This window comes from Barbus barbus, assembly GCF_936440315.1.
Source record: "Barbus barbus genome assembly, chromosome: 13".
Classification (NCBI taxonomy): domain Eukaryota; kingdom Metazoa; phylum Chordata; class Actinopteri; order Cypriniformes; family Cyprinidae; genus Barbus; species Barbus barbus.
Genome location: NC_136741.1, coordinates 5,223,199 through 5,237,483, shown reverse-complemented (window position 1 = coordinate 5,237,483; position 14,285 = coordinate 5,223,199). Strand labels below are relative to the sequence as shown.

At 37.3% G+C, this 14,285-nt stretch overlaps 2 protein-coding genes across 2 annotated transcripts; both read left to right on the top strand.

The window, feature by feature from the left end:
- The first annotated feature begins 830 nt into the window (after nucleotides 1–830).
- On the top strand, nucleotides 831–4,505 carry LOC306879450 (small ribosomal subunit protein uS2). Its single transcript, XM_079432403.1, has 8 exons — nucleotides 831–932; nucleotides 1,439–1,610; nucleotides 2,557–2,675; nucleotides 2,987–3,232; nucleotides 3,315–3,443; nucleotides 3,934–4,102; nucleotides 4,236–4,271; nucleotides 4,358–4,505. Exons 2-8 carry the CDS (start codon nucleotides 1,478–1,480, stop codon nucleotides 4,450–4,452), a joined length of 927 nt encoding a protein of 308 aa, XP_079288529.1. The 5' UTR covers nucleotides 831–932; nucleotides 1,439–1,477; the 3' UTR covers nucleotides 4,453–4,505.
- Nucleotides 4,506–6,434: 1,929 nt separating this feature from the next.
- On the top strand, nucleotides 6,435–13,510 carry LOC306878932 (intraflagellar transport protein 56). Its single transcript, XM_079431551.1, has 18 exons — nucleotides 6,435–6,545; nucleotides 6,714–6,829; nucleotides 7,031–7,177; nucleotides 7,247–7,339; nucleotides 7,522–7,636; nucleotides 8,071–8,120; nucleotides 8,216–8,361; nucleotides 8,570–8,741; nucleotides 9,433–9,610; nucleotides 9,693–9,748; nucleotides 10,011–10,064; nucleotides 10,181–10,244; nucleotides 11,172–11,260; nucleotides 11,344–11,427; nucleotides 11,508–11,577; nucleotides 11,784–11,890; nucleotides 12,157–12,290; nucleotides 13,093–13,510. The coding sequence occupies exons 2-18, from the start codon at nucleotides 6,827–6,829 to the stop codon at nucleotides 13,202–13,204; spliced, it is 1,674 nt and encodes a 557-aa protein (XP_079287677.1). The 5' UTR covers nucleotides 6,435–6,545; nucleotides 6,714–6,826; the 3' UTR covers nucleotides 13,205–13,510.
- The last annotated feature ends 775 nt before the right edge of the window (nucleotides 13,511–14,285 follow it).

Sequence of the window (14,285 nt, the reverse complement as noted above, 5' to 3'; positions counted from 1 at the left end):
ATTTACTTTGATCTGAAAAGAGGACTTTGGACCACTGGGCAGCAGTCCAGTTCTTTTTCTTCACAGCCCAGGTAAGACGCTTCTGACGTTGTCTCTGGTTCAGAAGTGGCTTGGTAGCTCTTTTCCTGAAGACGTCTGAGCTGGTGACTCTTGATGCACTGACTCCAGCTTCAGTCCACTCCTTGTGAAGCTCTCACAAGTGTTTGAATCAGCTTTGCTTGACAGTATTCTCAAGCTTGCAATGAATCTAGAATATATGAAATTTTCATTATATATGAACTTTTTTAGATGCACCTGTATAACATGATGCTTTCTTATTTAGAAAGCAATATTTAACATTTTTGACTTTAATTTATTTGATTAATATTTTGAATTATATATTTTCCATTTTAATTTTAGTATATATACACACACAAATACAACTACATATATATATATATATATAGTTGTATTTGTCTTAGTATACCAAGCCACACTAAATGAAAATGGGCAATGTTGCCTTTCAAATAAAATATACTTAAGGTTGTTGTTGTTTGTTGAATGTTTGTTTTATTTCTAGTAACAATATATTATGGATTTAGTTTTACTTAATTATAATGACCCTGATTTGTACTCACTATATTGTTGATGGAGTGTGTTTATGATAAAATCCTTGTATTAGCAAATAATTTTTACTCTTGCAAAAAACACCTAAACCTTTTGAGGACCCATCATTTTTATTTCACATAACCAAGAAAAATATCAAGAACTGACAACTGAAGTCTCCTCCACCGCTAGGGGTAGTATGTTTATATGATTAGACAAAAGGAAAGCGAAGAGCAAGAAATCCCGCAGTATGATTGGTGGACACTCGGGTATATAAAGCACGTCATTTCCTCATCCCGCCCTCTTTTTGCCGTTAGGTGCAGAACTCCATACGGCGTTGTCTCGTGGTGAGCACAAATTATATAATTTTGACGACTTTTAAACGGCTATTTGAGTCGGGCTTTGGTGAATAAAGGCCATAATTAACAATAGTAATCAAATATCATGATAAATTTGAAGTTTGCGACAGTTCTTTAAATATATGATGGCCTGAATTGCAAGGAAGCACGTGTCAGAGTAGCGCAATGGCCAAGCGTAAGAACCATTAATACTACAGTATACAATTCCTGAAGTATAGCATCTAACGTGCTAATGAAGAGGCGAGATTGCTCTTCGTTCTGTGAGGATCACGCACACTGTTAAAACCTCGCACTGCTGTCGGTGTTTAGGTGTCGGAAGTGTGCTAAAGTGATACAGCCGGGTTTTCGCTAACACCAGAAGGGCTGATGCGCCCAATGACTGGGGTTTGATAGCGACCTGAGCTACATTCATCCTATTTAAAAAATAAAATAAAATGCTTCACATGTCAGTTTCGTTTAGGCTAAGCCATCTATACGCTCGTGTTTCCTTCCAGCTCTCCCACTGAACTCGTTACGCAGGGAAAGTGGTCACGATGTCCGGAGGTCTGGATGTCCTTCAGATGAAGGAGGAGGATGTGCTGAAGTTCCTGGCAGCAGGAACCCATCTGGGAGGAACCAACCTGGACTTCCAGATGGAGCAGTACGTCTACAAGAGAAAGAGTGACGGTAAGCAGTAACAGTTAAAGACTAGGGTGATATGCCTTTCTAGTGCTTTATCAATCTTAGTAAAGTACTATTACTTGCAGGGGGTTTGTGAGTTACTTAAAACATAAATTAAATTTATAAAATGAAAGCGGGTGGGGGGCTATTGAGAAAAAAATTAAATTGTTAGATGGCTTAGTGATTTATCAAATTTCAAAAATCTTTTATTTATTGCCTGATCACACCAACCTTAATGTTTGGCTTGAAAATTTGCTCCAATTTTTGCATGCTACTTGTCTGTTCAGAGTTCAGAAAAATTAAAACTGCAATTAGGATCACTGAAAGAGGTCTTGTAAGATTGAACCCAAGTGTGAACATCCCTAAACTATTTCTGTTATCAGAATAAGGCATCTTTCTTTTTGCCTGAATGCAGGAGATGGTCCTCGCTGCAGAACACAAGATCCAGGGGGTGTGGTTGGATCTAGATCCAACTCCTCCAACCTTACATTTACCTAAACCTACCCGTCTCCACCCCTGACCCCTAAACCCACCCATCCCCACCCCTAAACCTACCCGTCTCCACCCCCTGATCCCTAAACCTACCCGTCTCCACCCCTAAACCTACCCGTCCCCACCCCTAAACCTACCCATCTCCACCCCCTGATCCCTAAACTCACCCATCCCCACCCCTAAACCTACCAATCTCCACCCCCTAGATGTAGATCCAACCCCGCCCCCTGGATCTTTGTTCTGCAGTGAGGGGCTACTGGAATGCAGCAGCAGCATAAGATGATTTGATTATATTTATCATATCAAGTTTTGACTAACATTTTGGTTGTGTTGTGTGGTAACTTATGGAAATATTTACTTCATCTCAGGGCGTGCTTTTAAGAAAATGTTTTGTCAAAGGGGTTTGGGTGACAATTTAGGAACGCCTACTATAACTGCTGTGACTTTTGCTTTTCTATAGGCGTGTACATCATCAACCTTAAAAAGACCTGGGAGAAACTGCTGTTGGCTGCTCGTGCCATTGTTGCCATCGAGAATCCAGCTGATGTTTGTGTTATCTCCTCCAGAAACACTGGCCAGGTAATTGACAAACTCCGAGCCTGATTAATGCCAGCAGCATTTGTCTTAAATCCTCAAATTTAAAAAAAATCTAAAGAGCTTTTTAACCAGGCACACTATTAAAACCTGGCACTGCTGTGAGTGTTTGGGTGTCGGAAGTGTGCTAGAGTGACTTGGCCGGGATTTCGCTAACACCATGAGGGTTATACCCCATGACTGGCGTTTGATAGTAACCTGAGCCACAATGTTTCTAATCATTTACTTGCACTAAATTTGTGTTAGTATGATTGCTGGTGATTTTAGTGTTAACTGTCACCGGTTTTTCCTGTCAGAGGGCTGTGCTCAAATTTGCCTCTGGCACTGGCGCGACCACCTTCGCTGGTCGTTTCACTCCTGGAACCTTCACCAATCAGATTCAGGCTGCTTTCAGGGAGCCCCGCCTCCTGATCGTGACAGATCCTCGTGCTGACCACCAGCCACTGACCGAAGCCTCTTACGTCAACATCCCAACCATTGCACTCTGCAACACAGACTCCCCTCTGAGATATGTCGACATCGCCATCCCATGCAACAACAAGGTACGAAAGAACTAATCTCTTCCTGCAAGTGGTGTTTGTTCGGTGTGGTTTTAAGGTTAAGGTTTTAAATGGTGTGTTTTAGGGTCCCCACTCTGTGGGTTTGATGTGGTGGATGTTGGCCAGAGAGGTGCTGAGGATGAGGGGCACCATCTCCAGGGAGCACCCATGGGAGGTCATGCCTGATCTGTATTTCTACAGAGATCCTGAGGAGGTATTGATCAGTTTCCTCATCCGCATATTCAGAATCAGTCATTTTGTCATCATTTGTGAATCCTGTTGTGGGAAACGCATGCATCTACCCTTTTAAATTCAGGCATAATCAAGGTGTCATATAGGCCATACTAGACAGACTCATGGGCTTTGAAGCGCAATTCTCTGTTTGCCCAGTTTTTAATTCATGAGACAACCATTTTTATCTGGACAAACTTTGAGGGACATTTTGTAAGAAGGACACAACCATTTTGACAAGTACATTTAAGGAATCTTTTATAGAGTTTTGTATATACAAAATTTGAAGTTGAATTTTCTAGAATGTTTGTATTTATCGTACTGTTTGCTGAATGATCAATCTGTATCTGCTGTGTAATAGCCTGTGAAGCTGATTATCATTCAGAATCTGTTCACGTGTAGCTTTATACCATCACTTGTTTTATTGTAAAAAGTGTGCTAATTGTGTCAGTGGCTCTCTGCTTTAACTCTAGATTGAGAAGGAAGAGCAGGCTGCTGCTGAGAAGGCTGTTGGTAAGGAGGAGTTCCAGGGAGAATGGACCGCTCCTGCGCCTGACTTCAACCAGCCTGAGGTTGCTGACTGGTCTGAAGGTGTTCAAGTTCCATCTGTGCCCATCCAGCAGTTCCCAGCTGGTATAGAGGGTAAGCTGCTGCTTGTAGACTTATTTCCCCACATATTATATTTGGTAAATGCAAAATGCAATTTTGGACATTTTTTAATAATTTCAACTGAATGTGTGGAAAAATTTAACTAATCAACTATTCTGAACTTTAGCTCCTGCCAAACCTGCAACAGCAGAGGTGTTTGCAGGTAAGTTTTTCCTGCCAAGTAGCATAAAATGCACTATACAAAATAATGTGTAACATTTGGTGTAAATTAATTTCTCTCTTCAACAGAGGACTGGAGTGCTCAGCCTGCCACTGAAGATTGGTCTGCTGCTCCCACGGCTCAGGCCGGAGAATGGGGCGGCACCACTGCAGACTGGTCTTAAGAAAAATGTTAACCATGCCTGTGAAATCAATAAATTTGGTTGTTTAAAATCTTGTTTCTGATTATTTCTTTGCGTAATTAAGCCCTAGGTTGTCTAAGAATATAGTGTCCATATGATATTATCAAGACCAGCTTTTCAGCATCTGTAATAGTAAGATTTCTTTTTTTTTTCCTTTTTTTTTTTTTTTTTGCACAGTATTCAAATAGATGTGTCATCTGTAGTCATATGTATGTGATGGCTTATTTAAGGGTTAATGTAGTCAATCAAGCAGTGTTCTATAATAAACCCTAACAAGGTCATCTATTGCAAGCTTGTTTTAAGACATTTGAGAGAGATTGCATTGGGTTGCGATTTGACCAATGAAATCAGGAATTTTATAGTGCGCATGAAATAACTTTCAATATTTAAATGTGACTGGTTGCTGTCAAGGTGGTTCTGTGTGAGAAAGGCAGAGACTTGGTTGAACACAGCTCGTTCAAGTGTTTTTGCAATGAAAGGAAGAAGGGAAACCGGTCTGTAGTTCTCTTAAGAGATGGGTTAAGGTGAGTTTCTTAAGTAGTGGGGTTAGACGAGCCTGTCTAAATGTTGAGGGGGAAAATACCAGTGTGAAGGGATGTTAATGACTTAATCTACACCTACTTGAACCCAAGTAGTTGTACTAATAACCATTTCAAACAGTAATACCCATCCATAAATTGAGGCCTGAAAGTCTTAAATTAAGAATCGGAAAGAGCTTTATTGCTCTTTATTAATTTGTCTTGGTGCTAGGAGCTTCCAGTTTAGAAAGTACAAATATAGTGCAGACACATAAAATTAAGGTAATAAAACAATATTAGAGAGAATAGACAAATTATAAAGAACAATAGTAATACAAAATACACAGAGAAAGGAAAATGTCTGTGAATGAGCATATGTGCAGTGTGCGGTGTGATATGTGTTGTTCGGGTGGGATATGGCCTGGGGGAAAAAACTGTTCTTGTGTCTGGCTGTTTTGGTGCTTTGTAGCTCCGGCCAGAGGGCAACAGGGGGTAGGTGAATGTGTGAAGTGCAGATCAGAGCAGGTGTCTGGTGTGAGTCTGGCCTTTTCAAATGGACAGTAAAACACATTGAGATCGTTAACCACTTGTTGATTCTCCACAGACTGTGGGGCTGGTGTCTTATACAGGGTGATGCTCTTCAGACCAGTCCATACTGACGCCGGGTCATTTGCTGAAAGCTCTTTTCTCAGCTTCTCAGAGTAGTTCTTTTTAGCCACTCTGATCTCCATTGTTAGTCTGTTCCTGGCCTGGTTATACACGATTTTATCCCCACTTCTGTAAGCATCCTCTTTGGCATGATAAAGCTGTTTGAGTTTCCCTGTAAACCATGGTTTATCATGACTGAATAAGAATGTCCTGGTGGGGATGCACATATCCTCACAGAAACTGATTCATAAAGTCGTGGCATTAAATGTTGCATACATTGCATAAAATAAATATCTTCCTCAGTATTTTTGTTTTCCAATTCAAATATCTAAACATCAAAACATTACATCAATAAACATTTACTGCAAATGTAAATTGAACTAAATAAAATTATTTCATGCTGAAATCAAGAACAAACATCTGTCAATGGTTTTAGAATCTAAAATGTCTGTCTGATTCAGATTAGCTTGTTTTTGGATTAGTTCATAACCAGTTTTGCCATTTGTGTGCTTGGACATTATTACTGAACGCAGTGCCTTATCCATTAGGCCACTGGGGCATCTTTGTTTGGTTAACTTAATTATATATAATAAATAGTGATAAAAACAACACAGTATCTCTATATATTTCCTACGGATATTTCCTTTGGCATCTCTGATATATTTTATCCATATTTCGATCCATATCACAAGGCAAAGCGTTGAGTATGAACAAACTCCCTTTCAAGGAGGATAGTCTTTGGTATGAATCATATCACGTGGCGGTCTTTCGTCATTGATCTGGTTGCTTAGCAACATCACGACGCCGCGCCGCTAAACATGGCAGTCGAGACACGACATTACACACAACACGACGAGCACATTTATTCACGCTCTGCGGTATTATCTAGAATTTGATTTAATTCAGGAGGTAGGATCGTTTGCTTTTGTTCTAAAACAAACGCAGATCTGATTAATATCTTATACGCACACCTAAACATAGTCGCTTAGCAAGTTTGCTAGCTAGTAGCCAATCTGGCTAGTTCACTAGAAATACTGTTCCTGGATCAACTGACATCTAAATCGGTTCTGTTTGCAGATCTAGTGATTCCTCTTATAGGCTTTACGGTGATCAGAGTGTTAGTAATGACTGGCTAACTTTAGGCTAGTTTCAGGATTATATATGCTCGTGCACAGGAAAGCATCATCACCATGGTGAGTATCACCAACTATCATATTTATAGTTATAAAGTTCACATAATAAAATGTTCCGAGAAAACAAGCATAATTGTGTTTTTGGTGTATAATAATATTCTTAGGATTAAATAAATACATATTACAGGTGCATAATTACAACCCAGTGTATACAATATATCTTGTATATCCTGAAAGCAGCATCTTGTTTCTGTTCTGAAGCTCTTGTCTCGGATGAAACCAGCAGTGGGTGGGGAAGCTTCCACCAGCTCTAATGAGAAGAAAAGGAAAAATAAAACCAAAAAGACTCCAAGACTTGAGGATTATCTAAACCAAAGAGACTATCTAGGAGCCCTGACACTATTAGAGGTACAAAAACAAACACATAAGACCTAAGATTACAACTCTATGATATTTACATAAACTCTGTGATGCCAGTTTCAGCGTAATGGCGGGGTGTCAGTGGAGCATGCAGACCTTTGGATTGGCTACTGTGCCTTTCATGTGGGAGACCACAAGAGAGCAATGGAGGTTAGTGAAAGACATGATAGATTCTGCAGAATCACCAGGATGTTGGATGCTGTCAGTTTATGCTTGACTAGAGGATGAATCACCTTTAAAGAGCGAGGCTGTGTGACATTATGGCTGATTGTGTCTAATTTGAAATGAGTTGTATGTAACATGAAATATTCCTACTTGTTAAATATTTTCAGGAGTACAAAGCTCTCACTTTGAGGCCCGAGTGTCCAGTGGATGTTTGGGTAAATCTGGGCTGTTCACTCTTTTTCCTGGGGCTTTATAAAGAGGCCGAGGAGGCAGCATTAAAAGGTTCGTCTTCACATACTGTACACTACCGGCAAACGTTTTGGGGTCTATAAGATGATTTTGAAAGAAGTCTCTTATGCTCACCAAGGCTGTACTTTTATTTAATTTTTTTATCGAAAATGCAGCAAAATCTGTAATATTCTAACAATTTTATTTTATTTTTTATGTATTTTAAAATATAATTTATTCCTGTGATGGTAAAGCACCATTACTGCAGTCTTCAGCGTCACATGAACCTTCAGAAATCATTCTGATATGCTGATTTTGGTGCCTATAAGTAACATTATTATCAATGTTGAAAACAGTGCTACATAAAATTTTATGGACGCTGTGATACATTTTGTCAGGATTCTTTTATAAATAGAAAGTTCAAAAACACCATTATTAGAAATATAGATACTTTTTTTTGCAGCATTATAACATGCTGTCTTTTTCAGGACCAAAAACTCAGCTTCAGAATCGCCTGCTCTTTCATTTAGCTCATAAGGTCAGTTTTTCATAATATTTCATGCCCTGCTGGACATTATTATGGTAGTGCATCAGATGATAATGATATTATCTGCTTTGTTCTTCTCTGTGAAGTTCAATGATGAAAAGAAGCTAATGGGTTTCCATCAGAACCTGGAGGACGTGACTGAGGATCAGCTGAGCTTGGCTTCCATTCATTATATGCGCTCTCATTACCAAGAGGCTATTGATATCTACAAACGCATCTTACTGCAGAACAGGTGCTTCAGAACTACATCATGATCGCAATCAACATATGATTCGCCTTACATTGCATTTGTACAATAATATAATAATATAAAAAATTAGAATTGTAGTTATAAACATTTTTGCGGTTAATTCTGTCTTTAATATATGGAATGTCAACACATTCTTCGTACAGCACAACATAAATACTGACAAATGATTTGTCTCTCTCCAATTCTGCAGAGACTTTCTGGCCCTGAATGTGTATGTGGCTTTGTGTTACTATAAGCTGGATTACTATGACGTGTCTCAGGAGGTGTTGGCCGTGTATCTGCAGAGTATTCCTGACTCTACTATCGCCCTCAACCTCAAAGCCTGCAACCACTTCAGACTCTACAATGGCAAAGCTGCCGAGGTCAGTTTCTTTACTATGTTTTGTAGTATACACAAGATGAACGCTGATGATCATGATCCTAAACACAACATCAATTGTACACTACTGTATAAAAGTACACTACTGTATAAAAGTAAGCTAACTTTTTTTTAAAGTCTATTATGCTCACCAAGTTAAAAACAGTAATTGTGTGAAGTAATATTAAAATTTCAAACATCTGTATAAATTTTTTTATTTTTTCCTGTGATGCAAAGTTTAATTTTTTATAGTTTTCAGTGTCACACGATCCCTCAGAAATAATTATAATAAACTTCCTATTATTATCAATGTTGAAAACAGCTGTGCCGCTTAATAGTTTTATAGAATTCGAATTCTTTGCTCAATAGAATGTTGAAAAGGACATCTTTTATTTGAAGTATTTTTTGTTTAACAATGCAAATGTTTTACTGTCATTTTTGATCAGTTAAATGGGTCGTTGCTAACAATGTACTAACACCAAACATTTGAATGGTAGTGCATTTCTGAATGAAAAATAATGAAATGTTGATAACGTAAAAAATAATGTTATGCTAGTTTCAGGTCATTTCAGATGAAACATTAACTGACTAATTTGTTCAGTTGGTACATTTACTAAGAAATAAAATGCATTTAGGTAACATACATGTGCATTGAGTTCTTTAAGTAAATGTTTTTGTCCCTCTTGACTCTTTAGACGGAGTTGAAGAACCTGATAGATATCTCATCCAGCTCGTTTCAGTTTGCTAAAGAGCTCATTCAGCACAATCTGGTTGTGTTTCGTGGGGGTGAGGGGGCCTTGCAGGTTTTACCTCCTCTAATTGATGTTATATCAGAGGCCAGACTCAACCTGGTCATCTACTATCTCAGACAAGGTATGTCGATCAGGTGTATCCTCTTGTCTTTAGCAGATACAATGAGACTGGCTTGTTATTAACTTTGCCATCTCACATTTAGATGACATTCAGGAGGCCTACAAACTCATCAAAGACCTTGAGCCCACCACACCCCAGGTATTTAGTCCACCCTAATGCTTATTTCTTTTTATTTACTCTGTTTACTGTTTTAGACTTATTACTGAGTTTATAAGTGATTATAATGTGTTTTATCTGCTGGTATGGGATGTGATCATCAGTACCAGTATGAATGGACTGACAATTATAAGCTTATCAAATCATATTTTCCATCATAAATAACCATTTTCCATCTTCATTTTTCTGACTTCATGTCTAAAATACATTTTGGGGCCAATGATAGCATTTGTGTCATTCACAGGAATATATTCTGAAGGGGGTGGTGAATGCTGCTTTGGGACAAGATATCGGATCGGTTCGTGAGGTTTATTCATATCAGATAACAGTATTTCCTCTCAAAGCCTTTGTGCATGTTTTCCAAAGGTTTTCCCAAATCTATGTTCTCTTACCTTGTTATATGTATTTTTACAGAGGGACCATTTAAAAATTGCCCAGCAGTTTTTCCAGTTGGTTGGAGGCTCAGCCAGTGAATGCGGTAACATCATTGTTTAGGCTAACAATAACAATATTAGCGCTGGTTCAGCAGCCGGGCCCCAGTGCTGTATGGAATGGAGCCAGTGACAGAGTTTGTTTTCTTGGCACAACCTATGCCTCATCCTAGACTGAAAATGCCTATCAATTATATGTCCTTTCTATTTCACTGCTAAATTTAATTTGCACCTAACATGGTAAAACTGAAATATTATTTTATGAATACATTTTATAAATATTTTTTTTTATTAAAATGGTGTTTGTCCCTAATGTAGGAATTCAAAATCATCATTTTGAATCCAAAATTGGCCATTTGTGAGATTCATTTTAAAACGACGAGTGCTTGAAGCTCAGCACTGTGTTCATTTACACCTGATGTTTTCAGTGTCTCCGAGCGGCTCGGTTTGCAGTAACTGCTGCTCCGCACAAACTTCATCTTCCCAAATTTGTTCCGAGCATCTGTTGTCAACAACAGAGAAGCTTTGAGGTCTATCCTTTCATTTTTGTTTTCTGCAAAAATAAAAGCTCTGTGGTTTAACACTTGACAGGAGAGAAATTAGGATAAACATGAATATCAGTACTGCAATTTTACTGTTGTTCTGTAAAATAAAATAAAATAAGATTGTTCCTATTTTTGCCTAGTTGCCTAAAAAAATAATAAATACGTAATTAATCTCTGTGGAACATTGCAGTTGACTCTAGAGTCACCAAATAACTTTATTTACTAAATTTTTTTTTTTTTTTTGCATTAGGCAATTGTCGAGTGTTCATTTCTTACCTGGTGGATTTATTTATTTATTTATTAAGCTACATAGCACATAAATAAAATGTAAGTTTTGTACATTTGTTTCACTGAGAATGCATTTCCCTGTGCCCTGGACATGTAAAACACATATAATGATCTATTTTCTGTTGTCTTTTTTCTTGTAAGACACAATACCCGGCAGGCAGTGTATGGCTTCTTGTTTCTTCCTGCTGAAGCAGTTTGAGGATGTGCTTATATATCTAAACTCAGTCAAGGTAATACATATATCAGAGTGTTTGGACTGGAAGCAGAAGCATTAAAAACATCAGCATCAAATATCTATCTTGCTTCCTTGCAGAGTTACTTCTACAACGAGGACATATTCAACTTTAACTACGCTCAAGCCAAGGCTGCCCTGGGAAACTATAAGGAGGCTGAAGAGGTACAGAACAACCGTGGTTCAGTAAATATGATTTAGGAACCATCTGCAAGTATGACTAAATCTGAATTTAATGTGAACAGGTGTTCCTGCTCATCCAGAATGAGAAGATCAAGAATGATTACGTTTACCTGAGCTGGATGGCACGCTGCTGTAGGTTCTCCTATATGTCTTTGAAAGTTTTGAACCATGGCCAACAGATCTCCTGTTCTGGGCTAGTGAAATTCAGTTTTGACTTTAATGAAGATGAAGGACTGGAATGGACTTTGGAAGCGTCTTTTACACATCAACTCTTTTCGATTAGTCATTTCTGTAGACGCATGAGACCTCTCGCTGTCTGATGTCATCTTCTGTTCTAGACATTATGAATCAGAAGGCTCGACAGGCCTGGGAGCTCTATCTGAGACTGGAAACCTCATCTGACCCTTTCAGCCTCCTGCAGCTCATCGCAAATGACTGCTACAAGGTGCAGATTCTGATTTAGCCAGTCGTGACTATAAACACATTTTCATTCATATATCAGCTGGGTACTAATTGCTTTTTAATAAAGGCTGTAAAGACAGTGTGTTAAAACAGTAGAGTGCTAGCCATAGAGATAACCGTTTACCATTGATATTTGTTCAGCCCATAGAAGTTTGTGGCTGTTGTTTCTACAGCCCAGTTTCAGCTTGTTGTGTTTTCTTCTGAAGGTTTCATTAGATTATTTATATTTATTCCGTGACCTCTTTTCAGATGGGGCAGTTCTATTATGCAGCTAAAGCATTTGATGCTCTAGAGAGACTGGATCAAAACCCTGAGTACTGGGAGGGGAAGCGTGGAGCATGTGTCGGGATCTTCCAGCTCATACTGGCAGGTCAAGAGTCCAGGTATGAACCAATGACACGTTTGAGGAATAAGGTGTTAAATGCAATTTAAAAGCCATTATTATTTGGTTCAGATTATTAGACTAAAATATTATTAGAATCTACATTTAAAGCCTGACATATGAAACAATAGTCATAGTTTATTGAACCTTTAAACCATTATTTTTTCTATTTCCTATGTGTTTTTCTGGGAATCATATTTAATACATCAGCCTTTTATGGCCTATTTAGTATGATATGGTAAGAATATGGAAGTCCCACTCGAGGAGGCGAAAAACACCTCTGCTTATTAATGCTCAAACTGAGCAAAAATGTGCAATTTGGTGCAGTTGCTGATATTTATATGCCAAAAAGATGACATTCTGATAGCTTTTAATTGCAGGGCAAAACATACAAAACTATGCAATACAATCATGACTGAGAGATGTACAAATAAACGTTCCTCAAAAGCTAATATTTTAACACAGTTTTTATAAAAATCATCTACATTTTAGAGCAAAAAGACATGTCTAACACAACCTGAAGGTTGGACAGTTTTAGAATTATATCTTTTTTTACTTGTTTAAAAGAGTATAGAATATCAGATGACAAAGGCTTGTAGTTGACTGTGTACAACAGGTTTATCAGCAAAGTTTTGTTCATTTTGATAATTTAGGGGACTTAGAAATATATGTATCAAATATTATGTAGTTGGCTTTAAAGGGAGAAAATACACAGCCGTAGCTCACCCAAGTTTGGCAAAATTCTGTTAAATCAAACAGATCATATATATATTTTTTTATTTGCTTTGTTTGTTTGTTTTCAGAGAGACGCTGAAGGAGGTTTTGCCAATGTTGAGGAGCACTGGAAACCCACAAGTCGAGTACATCATCCGCATCATGAAGAAATGGGCCAAAGACAACAGAGTGGCTCTCTGATCGCATTTATAAATGTGCTAACACACTGCAGTAGTCAATCTTGGACATTTATGTTGTTATTTATTTTTTGTATGGTATCCTTATGCTTGTTTGTCTGTCAACAAAATTTGTGATGAGTACAACAATTCAGATACATCTTAGAAAGAAAACAAATGCTCTTATAAAGCTACAATAAGTACAGCCACACTAAAACATTTACTTAATGTTTATTACATTATATATTTTTTTAATATTTGCAGTTGTCAGAAATAGAAAACTATATTTACAATGCAACAAATAAAGTTTATATCTTTTCATACTTGAGGCAATATAAGCCTTTATTGTTTTGTCTTGGGAACAGTAAATAGATTCAGAACAGGCTGTGACAACCTAACAGAAAAGATGAGAAAAATGAATATGTACCGCATCAAAAAAAAAAAAAAAAATATATATTATATTGAATTGTTATTGGTAACACTTTACAATAAGGATCCATTTGTTAACATGAAGGTAACACTTTAATTTATAAAGTTTCTTTGTTACTCATATTACATGTGCTTACTATTATAATAACAATTAATTATGCATAATTACATGCAATTAACCCTCAGCCAAACCCTAATCCTAACCATCTAGTAAGTACATGAAGTTAATTAATATTACTCAGTACTTAAATGTATAATTACACTGTAACAAGGACACCTTAAAATAAAGTGTAACCAAAAATGAATTTAAATTAATCTTAGTTTGTTAATTTTGACATTAAAATCAAAAGTTGTCTCTGTTCATATTTATTTAATGGACCTGAGCTAAAATGAAAAAAAAAAAAAAAGTATTTTCATTATTTTTATTAGCAAAGATGAATAAATACTATAACAAATGTATTGTTTATTGTTAGTTATATTAGTTAATCATTAACTAACGTTAAGTAATGGAACGTTATTGTAAAGTATAGCCATTATATTACATTACATTTCCAAACAAAATATAATACGCGCCTTTAGGAAACACCTTAAAACACATTTTGTTGGAAAACACTTTCCTCTATTAGTTCTATATCTCTGTATTAGTTCAATTTCAAGGGGAATCCTTTTTTTCTACC